Genomic DNA, 16,041 nt, shown 5'->3' on the forward strand with positions numbered 1-16,041 from the left:
TTAAAACAATAGTAATCTGTGTCTTAAAACCCAGAGCTGTTCTCCTGTGTGTGTATCGAGCAGAGCTAATGCGCTCAGGAAATTAATTACCCACTGGCCTGGGCAAGCCTAGCGGATGCAGGTTGAGGGGATGTGGGGTGGGAAGCAGCTCTGCCCTGAAGCTCTTGGAACAGTTCAGACAGGGTATCATTGTGAGCATCCAGCCTGATCACGAGGCAGAGCAGGAGGTGTATAAACTGGGAGGGACACAGTCCTGGGGCTGAACCCTGGCTCCGTCATCACAGGGTGCTCAGGCAGCAACACCCACCCCAGGCCACACTGGGGACTGGACACTGTGCCTGGGACCTTGCCCTGCCTGCTTAGACCTTACACCGCCTGGTCCTCCGTCACCCCACTGCAGGGCACTGTGCATAGCTCTGTGCTCTCCATGGCCCCCCGACAGCCCCCTCAGTCCTGCCTTTGTTGACTGTCCCCACTGCTCCCCCATAGCCTTGACTGGATTCTGCAAGGTCCAGATCAGATCACCACCCCCACATTCATCCCAATCTGTGCAGGCCTGCTGCCAATGTCTAGGCCCCCTTCTCTCCTGCAAATGTTGGTCTTTGGGACAGAGGAGGCCCCTGCTCCTGGCTTCTCTGCACCTAGAAAACTGTTTCCTAGGGCAGGCTCAGGGCCAGTCACAGAGAGCATGTGGCCAGTGTTTACAGGCACTGGGGAAGCCAGCCTGAGGCCAGCCCTGGCTACACGGGTCCTCCAGGGCCTGCTTGATGCCATCCCCAGCTGACCTGAGGGAGGAAGGGATAGGACCGCCTCTGTCCCTAGACTGTGAGTTTGTCAGGCCCAGGGCCCACACATACTGGGTGAACAAGGACTGCTTCCTGCAAGGATGCCACAGGGCTTGTTCTCAGATGGAGAACATCAGATGGCCCCCAGCTTGTGGTCTCATGTTAGCCAATGCAAGGTTGCTCTCTGTGGAGTAGGATTCTCTTAAATCTGCCGAGGAAGAGTGGGAGGGAGGCAGGCAAGTGAAGAGCCGCTCTGGCTAATTCCCTTTCTCCAGTGGGGTAAACACAAACAGATGCAACCCATGCGGCCACAGGGTCAGAGCTAGGAGTCACTGGGGAAGCACAGTGGGGGACCGACAGGCAAGGACACTGTCGGGTTCTTCAGTAAGATGGCAGCAGCGGATCAATCCTGCCATACACCAGTGACTGAGCCTGGCTGGCAGACTCTCCCCGCCACGCTTGGGAGTCACTGGCTGTGGTGCACTGGTAAAGGTCTAACAACTGGCATGGAGGCGGGGGCTGGGGAGGAGTAAAACTGTTTTGTAGCATTTGCCAATTCCTGGGGTGTGATTACCCCCACCTGGCTGATTTGAAGCCACAAATCTAATGTCAAACAGCTCACAAACGTCTTGAAAATTGAAAAATTCGCTCTTGTGAGCCAGTATGAGCCAGCTCTAGCCCCTCACTGCCCTGGCATGCACAGACAGAGGCTCTGCCACCACTAGCCCTGGGTCTCAGCACTCTCCTCTGCAGGGAGCAGCCCTGCCTGGCATGGTGCTGAAGAGAGCTCGCTTGCTCTCTCCTCCCTCCTCCCTCAAGGCTTACCAGCACTAGGGCAAGAGACTGACCCCTACCTTCCCATAAAGGAGGCCCCAGCAGAGCCCACGCTGGCTGACCTCCTGTTGTGGCAGGAGCACTTGTCTGAGAGATCTGAGGAACACCATGGGCATCCCCATGGAGGTTCTGCCAAGGCATCTGGCAACGTCATCATGGTGGAAGAGACAAGAGTGATGGGGTTGGCGTCCTGGCTGCTGCCCTGCTGTGTTCAGTGACAGCTTGTGCCCTGGGAATGGCCTCTAGTGACACAGCAGGAGGTGACCATCATGGAGGGGTGGCTGATGCACTGAACGACAGAGCCCCCAGGTTCACGATGATGAGGAGTTGGGGGCCAAAGGAAAAGGCCCTGCAGGCAGAGCAGGTGTGGGGGCAGCCCAAGCAGCAGGGCTTGAGCCCAGGGCCCTGCTGCCTCCTGCCTTGCGGCTGACCTCTGACCAAGGACCTACCCAGGGCAAGGAGCCACTGCACAAGGCGGGCTAAGAAATGGCCCCACCCTTGGAAGCTCCCAGTGTGACAGGGAAGGAGAAGCTGCTTTTGACAGGGGCCTTGCGGCTGCATCCTTCCTGAGAGCAGAGGAGGGAAGGAGCTAACCCAAGGACTGAAGTGCTAGCAAGGGCCTCAAATAGGTGCCAGGACATGCTGCCTTCTCCACCCCTCCCTGCTCATCCCCCTCCCATCTTGGGCTTGAGCCAGCACCCCATGGGGTCACGCATAAAGCCTGGGACCCTAGGCGAGCAGATACCCATCATTCACTAAGCACTGGCCACAGGCTCAGAGCGGCTGAAGGCCCACTGAGATGGCCACAGCCCCAGTTAAGGCTGAGTGCTGGGTAATGAGGCAAGGGAACTTGGATGCGGGGAGCCGGTGCTGAAGGGATGGCAGGGGCTGTTCACAAGTGCTGGTGGGGCCTCTAGGCCACGGGTGGCCCAGCTATAGGTGTGTGCCCAGCCCTCTTGAGGCTGGCCCCATCGCTGCAGTGCTCGGGAAGGATAACAGGCCATAGAGAGGAAGCCAGGCCAAGCTTAGAGAGGGATGCAGGCTGGGGATATCGTGTGGCCAGCTGAGCCCTGCTCCCAATTCCATGCCTGCCATGCGAGGTGCCATCAGGGTGCTGCTGTGGGCTTGGTCCTCTGTGTCTCCCACCCCTGTGGAGCCTCTCAAGCTGCACTGCCATGGGGGCCATCCAGTCCTTGGGAGCCCAGTGTGCCAGCCTGGCCCTGCCTCTGGATCTGGTCAGGAGGCTCTGCTGTTCCAGGGTCATGATAACTTGAGGATGCTGCAGACAAATTGCATGTGGCCCTGGCACATTGCAAAATCAGAAGGAGCTGCTTGGGAGACCTGTGTGTTTTGGGAAAAGGGCGGCAGGCCTTCTGGCTTGGAGCTATGCCCTTGACCAGGTCAGGAACAAGAGGCAGAGTGAGGCCATGTTCTGCTAGGGCTCCCTGTGGTCCTGCCACTGACTAGACCAGGAGACAAGGGGATGAGGGGAGTGTCAACCTTGACAGCCACTCACCTCTCCCAAGCCCAGGTGTCACTGTCCTCCACTCTCCTGAGGGGAGGCTGGCTACACAGCAGCTCCCAGGGTGGAACCCAGTCTATATCCCCAAGGCCCTTGCTGGAGAACCCCAGCACCCACCGGATGTGGGACCAGTAGGGTGAAGAGGAGGGCCACTGGAATTCCCAGGGGCCAGTGCCAGAACCCTCCCTGAGAGCCAGAGTCTCAGCCCTGGGGTATGTGAAGGAACCTCTCTGAGGCTCAGTTTCCTCATCTGCAAAGCCGGCTGGTTAAGAACACTAAAGGATATGTAAGGTCCCTTCTCAATCTAAGCCCTGGTATGCTGGGGAGAGGGTATCATCTGTGTCTGGCTATTGCCCATTTGTAATTCCCTCCTTGGGCAAATATAACCAGCTCTGTCATCAATAGGTGTAAGCCTGTCTTACTGGAAATACCTTGTTTCACCCACAACATGCCATTTTATGGCACAAATGTTTAAACTCCATTTTTAAAGCACTAAAACAAGCACCCTTTTTGGGCTAAATGATAAACCACAGCGCTAGGGTGGCAGGAACATGCTGTGTTCACAGGACGGCCTTGGGAAGCCCCTCCTCAGGGTACTGCACACACTCCTGTTATGGACCAGCACCCATAGGGTCTCCTTGGGAAGGGCTGAGTGTCCCAGCTGCTCTGCACCCAGAAGCCAGAGCCCTGGAGCTCCAGCTCTTCTCAAGCCTACCACCTCCCGCCTGCTCCACAAAGTCTGCAGAGCACCCACTGTGTGCCAGGCCCTCTGCTCAGAGCACAGGCTGTGCCGGGTGGGTGTGGACCTGCCCTCGTGGTGTGCTGGGGCTGCTGATCTGCCCTGGAGTGGGGAGGGGTTCCCCAGGAAGCCAATGGCCCCAGGACAAGGGACCACTATCCAGGGCTGGGCAGAGGCCTCCTGCCTAGAGACTGGCTGCTCAAGCACTTGCCACCTGCAGAACTTGCCCCACAAAAGGCATGTTCTCATGTCCCCCGTCCCCTGGATACCCTCACTGATAACATGTTGACCAGCTGTCTCTCAGATAAGTGGCAGAGACACCAGGCCTCCCACGGTGAACCTTGCTGTGACCCAGCCTGCCTGTGGGGCCCAAGTGACTACTGTGGGTCCTAGATGAAAGCACAATGGGGACACCACTGGGAACTGCTGCCTGCCAGCTCTAGAAAGACAGGGCAGGTGTCCCTGGTAGCACGAGGCTTTGTGGAAATGAAGCTGTGGCTGGGCTGGTGTGACTGCCTCCTCCTTGTCCCCCAGTTCCCTGTGCTGCTGGGAGAGTTGTGCTCACCCTCATACCTGGCCCCAGCCTGAGCCTTGCGCCTGCACAGCAGGTCCATCACAGGTGCACGGCAGACCCGCCGCAGGGCTGGGAATGCTGACAGCTCTGTTGGGAAATGGGCAGTGAGCTCTCTGTGGGTTTCCACATGAGAACATTTGATGCTTTACAACTAGACCTTTTAATCTTGCCTTCTGAAGGATCCCACACCATTAGGTGGCCGGCAGAGTCCATTAGCTGATCCACAAGGGTAGAGGCTGGGCAACAAGTGCCCACCTACCCCCTCAGGTGCCTCCAGTGGGGCCGAGTGAAGACCCAGGCTCTGCCGGTCACAGCCACCTATGTCTGTCCCTCAGCGTGGGCTGGTAGGTGCCAGCTTCTCCACTTTGCCTTTCCCTCCTAGGGCAGCAGAGTGACTGTCTTTGCTGACTGACCCTTGTGTGAATGTACTAAAGAGGAGGGGCAGAGCCTCTGCCATGGCTCTGGCTAAGTGGGAGGCCCATGGTGGGTCCTGTAACACATGGCCTCTCAGGAGCTGTCCTTGTGGACTTGAGGGCTGGGGGCCCGCCAGCGCCGGCTGTGTGCCTGAGCCTCAGTGCCTCGATCTGTGACAAAAATAACAGGCGTTGCTGCCCCACAGGATCATTCAGGGAACAGGTGCGCCAGAAAAACCCCCTTGTGTTGCTGGGCTGTGTTCAGGCCTCCCGTGCTGCCTGAGGAAGCCCCAGCTGGGTGTTGGGCTTGGGGGCACCGGGGTGCCTGCCACACCTGCAGGACTCGGCCCTAGTCAGGGCAAGGGTCTGCCAATTCCTTCGGACGAGGGTGGAAACCGTGGCCATAGAGGGGCGTGGCTCCCCATATGGCTCGCTGCCATGCTCCACAGACACCCCGAAATCTGCCTTCCCTGCTCTGAGGTGCTGCCCTGCACTCACTGCAGCCCTCACACCCGGGAGCCCAGAGACACTGACGTTCTCCTTGGCAACGTGCTGACGCAGAAGCCAGCGGGTGGGCCGGGGGGCTGTGGCTCCTTAGCCAGGCGTGGGGGTGGGGAGGCACTGCCAGCATCAGGGAAGATGAGGCCTTGGAAGCTGAGCATGGAAGGAGAGCTATGGAGGAGCCGTGTCCAGAGCCCTGGCACAGGGCCCCAGGGTTCATTCGGCTTTTGTGAAAACGAGCTTGGCCTGTTCTTGGCTGCCTTGCCTTTGACAGGGCCCAGGGAGGACAGTTCAGCACATTCCAAAAGGAGACGGCAGAGAATGGCAGCCCTGTGCAGCCCGTGCCAGCACTGGCCCTGGCCATGGCCCGGCTGGAGGCGGGCTGTCCTCACTGCCGGCACCACTCTGGGGGCCAGCTCACCTCCGGGGCCAGCCCAGCCTGCGGGAGGAATCACGGAAGGGGATTGTCTTTCCTCCGCAGCCTGTTTGTTTTCCATCTCCAGATATTACTGGTAGAGCATGAAAGGTCAGAATCATTTGGAATCCAGTGAATTTCCAGCCTCGCTTGGGTTTCTCATCAAGAATTTCCTTTTCTGGTGAACAACCACTTCCCCAGGCCTGCAGAAACCAGGGTGATGGTGGTGGGTGTGCCAGCCTGGCTGCCAGCCCCTCCCTTTAGAAAGTGCCCTAATGCCTGGAACCTCCCCGGGATCCCTGAGGCCAGGCCAGTGGCTGCTGTCCCTGCCCATGGCTGCCCACCATGGCTCTCCCCAGGGACAGGCCTGGGAGAGAGCAGGCTAGAGACGTGAGGCCCCACAGGAGCCACCCAGCCCATCTAGGGCCTGCCCCGAGGAGCTCACTCACACATCACTAGATGCAGGAGTGAGGAGGTGCCGGGCTAGGTCAGAAAAGGCCTCCCTCCCAGGAGGCGCCACTTGGGATGAGACCTGGAGGATAAGGGCAGGGGGACGAGAGGCAGGGATCAGGATCGTGACAAACTTAAGGCTGGACAGAGCAGTACTGCTGGAGCAAAACAAGCTGACCACGGCTGGAGCAGAAGGAGAGGAGAGAGAGGCAGCAAGGTGGCAGGCACAGGCCAGGCAGAGCCGAGAGGGCTGCAGGCAGGCAAAGGCCTAGCCTTGGGCCCATCTGTGAAGACACCTGGGTCATCTCCTCACTGACAAGTTCAGAAAGCAAAGGTGACAGCCAAAGCCCTCCATGAAAAACTGGACTAACTCAAGGCCCAGGTATCCTGCCTCCTGTGTCCAGCACACCTGTGGGCACGGCCTGTCAAAGGATGCAACTGGAAGCCAGGCCTGGCGCCTGGGGAATTTGCCATGCCTGCCACTGAGTTGATGAATGAGGCCAGTGGTGCAAGCCCGTGTGACTGGCAGACCCACCATGGCACTGTCCCAGGGGTCTGGCCTGAGCACCTCACTTTGCCTTGCAGCTTCTCAGCCCCAAGCCCTCTGCCCACGGCCATGCCTCATCAAGGGAGCCCAACCTCACTCATCTGCTGGGATGTCCCCTCTGCCCAGAACCACACACGGGGCTGAACTCGTGGCAACCACAGGGTAAGGGGCCAGAACCCTAGAGAGCACACAGATGCACACTGGGAACAGGGTGGACACAGCCGCCTGCATACACACCTGCCTGCCCGTCCATCACTCATTTCCCCCAGGCACACCATCAGCACCTAGGCACAGTTCCAGGGTGACCCCTGATGCGAGGAGGGGAGGGAGGCAAGCCCGCCTCCCCAGCTGCTTGATGAAAGCCAAAGATCCTCTCTCTCAGAACACTCAGGCTCCTAGCACCATGGCCACTGCCTGGAGCTGTCCAGGTTCCCTGGCTGGGGCACAGGTCCAAAGCTAGAACCATTGTTGCTCTCGGCTGAACCCAAAGAATAAAGCTTGCCTTAGGACTGGGTGAAGCAAGGAGTGACCTCGGAGGCCAGTGCTCCCAAGTGGGGAGGCTGGGCCCTTGTCTCCCAGCATCACCTTCCCCTAGCCCCAGAGTACCCATAACTTCGTGACTCCTTGTTTGCCCCCACTCCCCCATCCCCAGGGTCAAAGGCCTCCCTCTTAAGGGCAGACTTGAAATCTGTGCTCAGGGAATCCTGCTGGGCAAGACAGCCCCTCCCTTGTCTGCCACGGCCTCCACTGCTGCCACTCCTGGCTGCGGCCCCCTTTGTGTGCTAGACCTTCTGTCTTGGCTGGGCCTGAGCACACTGCCCTGCTGCTTCGCCCAGCTCCCCACCCTCTCCAGCAACTCCACTCTCAAGCCCCCACTGCTTCGCACTGGGTCCAGGTCTCCCTCGGGCTGTGCCCATGCCACTGTGGAAGAATCCCAACACTTGCTTTTACGTCATCCCCTTTCCACCAGGACCTGGGATTATCCCTTCTAAACAGCTCTTAACCCCATCTCTGCCAGATTCGCAGACTCAAGATGGGGTTGCAGGGGTGGCTGCTGCTCCTGGACCTACATGCTGGTAGGAGACTGGTGCTGGCAGGAGCTTCATGGATTTGCCAAACTATCACATGGATTGACCATGGATGCCCGGCGGAGCCTCACACTCTCTTGCCCTGTGGCCTCCACACCCTGAGTACTTCAGGCATGGGACATGACACCTGCACTCCACACCCTGTTCCCTCTGCCCCCACCTTGCTGGAGCTGCCTCAGTTATCGTGCAGCAGGGCCAGGCCTGCGCCTGGTTCCCTTTCTGGCTGCAGACTGTCCTGGACCTCGCGAGTCCTCTTGCTTCCAGGAACCCATGACAGCAGGAACAAGCAGAGGAAAACCCCTGGCCCCACTTACTGTCTGGTTATCCTCGTAGAGTTTCAGGTCGTAGCCGCTGAGCTCCACACAGAAGATGATGGCCGTGACGCCCTCGAAGCAGTGGATCCACTTTTTGCGCTCTGACCTCTGCCCCCCCACATCCACCATCTTGAAGGTGAGCTCCTTGAAGGTGAACTTGTTCTCCACAATGCCCGTGGTCATGTCCCGGGAGCGCAGGATGTCCTCGACAGTGGGGATATAGTCAGCTGCGGCGATGCGCTCCAGGTCGTTCAGGTAGTAGGCTGCGTTGTCCTCCAGGTGGTACTCGCTGGAGCGGCTGAAGCAGGCCTGTGCCCCTGGGTCGGCCCAGAGCCGTCGCATGACACCCAGCAGCTCGGGTGTGATCTCGCCCTTGCTCTCAGCGGGGCCCGTCAGTGCGAAGAGCTGCACAGCGTCGTAGGCGCGGTCAGGGTTGTGGAAGTCGATCCTGAGGGCAGCCAGGGCCCGGATGATGCGGGTCAGCGAGTCGATGGCGTTGTAGATGATGAGGGGCTTGTACTCCTTGCAGGCCTCCAGGTTGAAGCCGCCGCTGTGGATGATCTTCATCTGTTTGACGATGGTGCTCTTGCCTGAGTTGCTGGTGCCCAGCAAGAGCAGCTTGATCTCGCGGCGCTGCCGCTGGCTCTCTGAGCGCAGGTGGCGGTCAATTCTCCGGGACCGCCGGGCTGCTTCTTTTTCCTCTGAGCTTTGCCGACATCCCATGGTCTGGCAGCAAAGGGACCAGACAAGGAGCACGGGATGGGGCACCTCTCCCTCTTGCCACAGGGGACGCTGAGACCAGGCAGACAAGAGCCCAGCTGCCCTGGAGGCACTCAGTGCCAGCAAGGGGGTGAGGCCAAGCCACACTGTAGCCCCTGCCCCAGCGCCTCTTCTCCAGCTGGCATGGCGCTCCGTGCAGCGGGAGGCGGCCGCCCCTCCCCACTAGTGACACTCCAGCTCCCTAGTTGGCAAAGTGGCCTGATTTGCCGTAGTCATTCCCTGTCCTCGGCGACGGTGGGAAGCCGTCCGCTTGTGTCTGCCTCGGCTGCTGCCCTCTGGTTGCTGGTTGCTGTGGCGATGTTGCTGAGTGGCTGGAGGGTTGGAGGGCCGGTCGCTGGTGTGCTCCCTGCAGCCCCCCGCCTCCGGCTCCCACTGTGCATCCAGCCCTTCACCTGCCAAACACAGAGAAGAGTGTGAGCCTCCTCCCCGCGGCCCCACCTCAGGCTGGACAGTGAAAGGGAGCTCTTCTGAAAGCAGAGCAGCAGAGACTGGCCTCGGAAAACGAGCCGGCAACAATCTATCTAACCTCCTCTCCTCCATGGGGCGCTGCAGGGTCCACACCATGGTGTAACACATATGTCTGCTGCTGCCTGGACAGTCTACCTGAAGCCAGGTGCATGAGGGAGAGGAGGGTGTGTGCGAGGTCTCTGCCCACCCAGCCCCCATGCTGGACTCACTTCTACTGCATCCAGTTAGGATTCAATAAGGTCACCCTGCTGTGATGCCCCCTGGGGCCCTTCTCCCAGAGAGCACTGACAGAGCTCAGCCTTGCCCTGTTTTACACGGGTGGCCAGGCCTCAGCCCAGCCCTGGGATAACTGAGCGCCTCCCTGACTCTCATTACCCCCGCAGGAGCTGGGTCATTGCTGATCACAGGGAGGAAAAGCACCAGGAGGGAGAACTGGCCTCTGCCTTCCCTTGAGGGCACTCTGAGGGGCAGCCCAGGAGCCAGCAGATAGGCAGGGACCAGAGAAAGGTGGAGGCTTCAGGCTGTGGGAGCACCATGAGGTGCCTAAGCACAATGGGCAGGGGCAGCCTCACTCCTGCAGAAGGAGGCTGAGACCAAGGAGCTGGGAGCTGCACGTGGTGCTGCGGGGAAATCCACCTGGGAGACCAGATGTCACAGTGGCTCCCAAGGGTAGTAGTAATCACCGAGGCCAGGACAAGGCAGGGTGGCCTAGAGGCCTCAGGCAGAATCTTTCACCAACCCCGCAAGTCAGGGCCTCCCCATCCACCTTTCCTGCCAGCAGGGAGGGGCACACCCTAGGATGCCCCTGTGACTTTGCCGGGTGCTTGGGCCAGGCCTCCCCACACGAGGGGCAGCTCAAAGCTCGGGCTTCTGCCCCTGGCTGTGAGCCCAGGGTGGCACCAGGCCCCACCCAGCTCGCACGCACCCCTCTTGCTCCTTCCCTGACCTCTGTCCCTGTCTGGAGACCCATGCAGCCTCCCCATCCTGCCACAGGCAGCATTCTCCCCTCTAATACCACCCATCAACTCCGTGACAGGCCCTGGGGTGGGAAGGCCCGAGGCAGACAGACTCCAACAGCCAAGGCCCCACCCCCAACTCCTGGGTGTGACCAGCATCTGAAACTCAACCTGCTAAACCCTCGGCAAATGGCACTTCATCCTCTCAGCAGCCATCCGTGCCCCTCACTGTCCCTTGCCCCTCACAGACCTTGACCACTAGTCCTGGCGATCCTGCTCTGAAGCAGGCCCCTGGTGGGCTGTCCTCTCCCTGGGCAGAGGTTCTGGTCTCTCCTGGCAGTGGTGGTAGCCTCTCACAGCTGCTCCCTAGCCCCGCCAGCCTCTGACAGCCAGAGGCTCTAATGCCGCCTCTTTCCCTTGGTCAAACCCTGATGTTACCCCCACCACTCTCAGGGTGGTCTCATCCTTCATGCCTTGCTTGCCTCTTCCAGATTGTGTGGCCTCTGGCGAGTTACTCCCATCTCAGAGCCTGTCCCTCACTGGCCACAGGTATCTGTGAAGAGTAAAGCGTCCAGCACAAGCCTGGTCCTCAGAGAGAGACAGCCAGTAGCAGTCACTGCCCTGCTGTGCTTGTCACTGTGAGCGTCACCTTGCCCCCGTTCCTCCTCCTCCATAGCAGCCCTCAGCTAATGTGTGACCTACATGACCTTGTGTGCTGCTGTCGCCCCTACCCCCAGCCAGAGTGCGGGTGAGGAGGGCCCGTCCTGGCCTCGTTCCCCACTGGGAACAGAGCAGTGCCCGGTGCACAGTGGGTGTTCAGTAAGCACTGGTTGGTGGAAGGAGAGAGGGAGGGAAGGAATCACTGGAGAGGCTGAGGAACTTTCCCGCTTCACCAGGCAGCCACCGATGAGAGGTGCACCAGGGAACGCCCTAGAAACATCTCTGCCAAGAGGGCAGTGATTAAACAGTCACTCAGCCCAATCCCAGTGAGGCTGAAAATTACATCTGAGAATGGAAGCCTCGAGATGACCCTCCCACTCCAGCACACAGTGGGCAGAACATCTGCTTAAAAATGACATGTACATAATATGTGTAATATGCACACGAACCATCAGCGCATGGAGGATGGGGACCCTGTGGCTGCTCCCTTGTCCCTGCTGACGACCTGACAGCCCCTTAGGTGTCGAAAGGTGTCCAAAGCCCTCAGCCCAATGCCTGGGGACCCAGGGCTCTCCCTACCAGCACCATCATTCCAGCAGGAAGCCAACATGCTCCTTTCAGAAGGCAGTGTCCAACCCAGTGGGAGGTGTCCTCTGTTGTGATGACTGTTCTTCTCAATTCAGCGTTTGAAAATCTGAGGTACAGCCAGGTGCCCCTTCTGTCCCCAGTGGTGGGCAGAGAAGCTGCTCTGTCCAAGGATGTGTGATTTGTGCTTTGGGATGTATGTGCTCCCTGGCTCCAAGGCTGGGGAATCAGGAGAGCAGGTTGGGGACACTGGGCTGGCAGCCTGGGCCCTGAACTGCTGTTGTCTGGAAGCCTGGAGCTAAGGGCTGCCCGTGCAGTCTTTGATCAGTGTGCACCGGCAACGACAGGGCAATGTGGGAGAAAAGGGCAAGATGTGTGAGCTGTACGGTGCACAGTGCCTGGTGATGGAGTGGCGGCAGGGTGGGAACAGGGAGACGATCAGGGAACTCCAGGGTCCAGCCAGTAGGCTGAAGCAGGGGCTGCTCTTGGAGAGGGGACACATTAGGAGAAAGTGGCAGGTAATGGGAAAGGGGGACTGTCAGCTATCCCTGTGGTATAGGACCCTGCTGTGCTTATGGCCAGGGCTCAGTACAGATGAGTGGGCTGTATCAGTGAACACCAGCTAGTATCCAGTCCCCGGCCCCCGCCCCCAGCAGATGTGTAGTGTTTGCAGCACGAAGAGTGTGGCAAATTCACCAGGAGGTCACTTAGGACTTAGTGCGACACAAGGCCAGGCACCAGGTTCAACACGCAGGCAGCCAGAGGCCAAGAAGCCCTAGTAGGCTGTGCTCAGGTCACAGTCTGCACCTGCCTGCCTCCTCCCCAGCAGCCTCAGGAAACTAGCTCCTCTTGGCTGTAGGCTCTTAAGGAGCTCCATCCTGGTCCTTGACTCACCTATCCAAAGATTCCTAAGGCACGATCCCCAAGCCCTAAGCCCACTCAGGAGCCCTCTGCTGAGAGCTGCTTGCTTCCTGTGGTTTCAGGACTGATCCTTCAGCCCACACATGGACTTCCCCCTCAAGACCCTCCCTTCTCACCCACCGCCCAGCAGGCCCGGCCTGCCCTCATGACCCTCCTTCCAGACGTGGCCCTCTCAAGTCTGTTCCTGTAACAGATGTTGAGTGACAGCCCTGAGCCAGGATGGGGACATGGCCATGGAGGGAAAGTGCTGCCACCTCTCTCGGGACCTTTGCATCCTGGATGCCCTCCACTCTAGGAACACTTCCCTCCCCAGGCACAATCCCTGGAGGCTCAGCCTGCTGCTAGGCATAGAGCTTGGGCAACATAATACCCATGCCACACCCACCATAGCCTGAGCTCGCCACGGCCACACCAGGCCATGGGAGCCACCCTGCCCTGCCCGTAACCTCCAGCCTCTCCCCAAAGCCTCACTCAAGGCCTCCTCCACAACAGCCAGCACAGCACAGAGTCAGTGCCCTCCGCTGAGGCAGAAGAAGACAGCCCACAGCCAAGGTCACCGAAGGTCTCACTGCCCAAGCTGGCTAAGCCAGGGGTGGGAAGACTTATCAGCTTATAGACTAGCTCCCTCATCACTGTGCCCGACTTCCTCAGAGATGGTAGTCCAGCCCCTCACTCTCCAGGTCCCTAGCTACCTGCCTTCCTCCCTCCTCACCTCCCAGGAAAGCCTGCCCCACGCTGAGCTTGGGCGACCGAAAGGGTGAGCCAAGACGAAGTGATGGTTCAACACACAGACCGTGCCCCCAGGGAAGTAGTTTAGGCTTGTTGAGGAAATGGAACTGTACCCAGACTGTGACTGGGGGAGAGGCACAGGCAGTCATGCCTGAGGCCCAATAGAGGCCACTCAGATGGCCACCTCTGCTGGTAACAGAAGCTAGGACCCCAAGAGTTGGCAGGCAGCCCAGGCCACAGGGCCAGCACGGGAGAGCAAGGCCACACCCCTAATGCCCCATGGGCTCCCAGCCCTCCCCAGATACCACACACCCTGAACCTTCAGGACTCTCTAGCCTCAATGTGGGGACCAGTGGTGTCCACTGTCCCAGGCGTGGGGTGGCAGCAGGAGTCATGGAACCCACTTCAGACCAACAAGTCCTTTCCACCCCACCGGAGCTGACCCCAGGGCTGCCTGCACCTACCTGCCACTTACCCTGTCCTGGAGTCCCCTGTGGAGGCTGAGCTGCCCGGCATGCCCCAAGCAGGGCTATGACTCAGCACTGCCCCACCCCCACCCTGACCTGTTTGCTGAGATGCCTTCTATCCAGACAGCTGCAGGTCCTGTACCTGCCAGCTCCACCTTGGCACCCAGCAGCTGGTCTGTGGTGACCTGGGGGAGGGAGGGAGGAGGCCCGCGCAGTGACAGATCTCCAGGCTCACTGATGCCTGTGACCACAGGCCCTTCCTCACACAAGGATGTGGGGCAGAGTGGGTAAGGCTCCAACCCCAAGCCAGCCCACAGCTCAGAGCATGCAGGGACCAGCAGGAGGAAATGCACTGGGGTACCCTGAACCCACATTTTGGGCATGTAGGTGGTTCATATAACTCAGATCACTCAACTTGCTGCATGAGTATGGGAACCTAAGGGCCAAGCTTGAAACCGCCTTTGCAAAATTATGACTGAGACAGTGAAAGAGATTTCACTGACCATCTTGCTTCTAACCTCCAAGTTGTCCTTGTTCATTCCTGGGTGTAGGCTGAACTAACTTGGGGAGAAACTTAGTTTATAGTTTAAACAAAGACGGTAACAGCCCTTTCCCAAAGCAGACCTCCTTCTTGCCTGGGCACCAGACTGCCTTCGTAGGACTCACATTAGCCACAAGATTAGAAATTATGGTTTAGGAGTCATGCAGCTGAAGGCTAAAGATTCTGACCCTCCCTAAACTGCTCTTAAGATCAGTGCTTGAGAAATTTTGCAGACCCTGCACTTGATGGATCAGCTGGCACCATCCAGATCGATTAACTGGCTCATCTGATCTTGTGGCCCCCACCCAGGAACTGACTCAGCCCAAGAAGAAAGCTTCAACTCCCTTTGATTTCATCCCTGACCAATCGGCACTCCTGGCTCACTGGCTACCCCCCCATCCACCAAGTTATCCTTAAAAACTTTGCTTCCTGAATGCTCCAGGAGACTGATTTGAGTAATAATAACACTCTGGTCTCCTGCACAGCCGGCTCTTCATGAATTACTCTTTCTCTACTGCAATTCTCGTCTTGAAGAATCGGCTCTGTCTAGGCAGCGGGCAAGGTGAACCCCTTGGGCAGTTACAAGCTCAACTGAGGCATTTTTATCTTCACAGTCTCACTTGTCACCCAGCTGCAGTGCACCATCACAGTTCACTGCAGCCTCAACCCCCCAGGCTCAAGCCATCCTCCCACCTCAGCCTTGAGTAGCCGGCACTGCAGGCACGCGCCATCATGCCCAGCTAATCTTTTTATTTTTTGTAGAAATGGGGGGTCTCACTATGTTGCTCAGACTGGTCTTGAACTCCTGGGCTGAAGCAATCCTCCTGCCTCAGCCTCCCAAAGTGCTGGGGTTATAGGTGTGAGCCACCGCGCTCATTCTATCATCTCTTAAAGAGTGGGTGCTGCCCCTAACTCTGGAGCCGCCGTCCCCACATCAGCTCCCACCATGATACTATTTTAGAAACCGAAGGTCTGGAAAAGCCCGTGCCTGTGGCCATTGCGGATTACCAGGTTTCCTCCTCGCCGAATGAGGAAGCACTTTCCACTGCCCTTTTACGCCCGACTTATCGGAGCCGCGTTTGCTTCCGGCTGACAAGCTGCACACTCCCTGTCCTGCCCCAGCCATGCGTCCAATCATGAGTTTCCCAGGGCCTGCCCTGCACCTGTAGGGGCCTCCTCGGTGGCAGCTCTCTGTGGTTGCTGAGGAGCCAGGTGTCCTTTGTGTTGCCCAGTTCTTCTGTCCCACTGCCTTCCATCCTGTCATGCTGGCCCCACCCAGTGGGAAGTGGGCTCCACATACGCTGCAGCCCCATGACTGCTTTTCCCCTCTCTCCAGTGGTCTGGTCACGGTCCAGTGTCCCCACAGGCTCTTCATGGAGCCATTTCCACACATCTTCATGGGAGGTCAGGGGCAACTGTGGGCTGGGCCCTGGGGAGGGTCTGTCTCAGGGAAGCTGGGCATGGTGGGGTCGGGGAGGGGACTCTGGGTCCTAGCTGTGGCTCTGCTGTGCTTTCCTCATCTATAGTGTGCCTCCTTGGGTGGCTAAGGCCACTGGAAGGAGAGGAAGGTGCCCAGGGAACCTAGGTCCAGAGGCCCGTGGCTGGAGACACGCAGGGGACAGCTGCACCTCCATGCCACTCCTGTCTGCTGCCACTGCTGGGCCGAGTGCTTTGCTCACACACATGTCATCTCATGTTAAAAGCAGGCCTGGGAGGTGGCCTCGGCTTTACGGCTGTAGTAACCAAAGCGCA

The 16,041-nt window shown here is 58.8% G+C and overlaps 2 protein-coding genes across 4 annotated transcripts in view; one reads left to right on the top strand and one right to left on the bottom strand.

Moving 5' to 3' along the window:
* Positions 1–16,041, top strand: part of RSPH14 (radial spoke head 14 homolog) — an 83,758-nt gene that overhangs the window by 39,777 nt on the left and 27,940 nt on the right. The window lies entirely within an intron of this gene.
* Positions 1–16,041, bottom strand: part of GNAZ (G protein subunit alpha z) — a 53,588-nt gene that overhangs the window by 20,552 nt on the left and 16,995 nt on the right. For all 3 annotated transcript variants that reach the window (XM_054469047.2, XM_063662779.1, XM_063662780.1), the window contains exon 2: positions 8,183–9,354. In XM_054469047.2, coding sequence (XP_054325022.1) covers positions 8,183–8,905 — 723 coding nt within the window. In that variant the 5' untranslated portion in view covers positions 8,906–9,354. The remainder of the gene's footprint in view (positions 1–8,182; positions 9,355–16,041) is intronic.

The sequence above is a fragment of the Pongo pygmaeus genome, chromosome 23, assembly GCF_028885625.2.
Source record: "Pongo pygmaeus isolate AG05252 chromosome 23, NHGRI_mPonPyg2-v2.0_pri, whole genome shotgun sequence".
In the NCBI taxonomy this organism is placed as follows: Eukaryota; Metazoa; Chordata; class Mammalia; order Primates; family Hominidae; genus Pongo; species Pongo pygmaeus.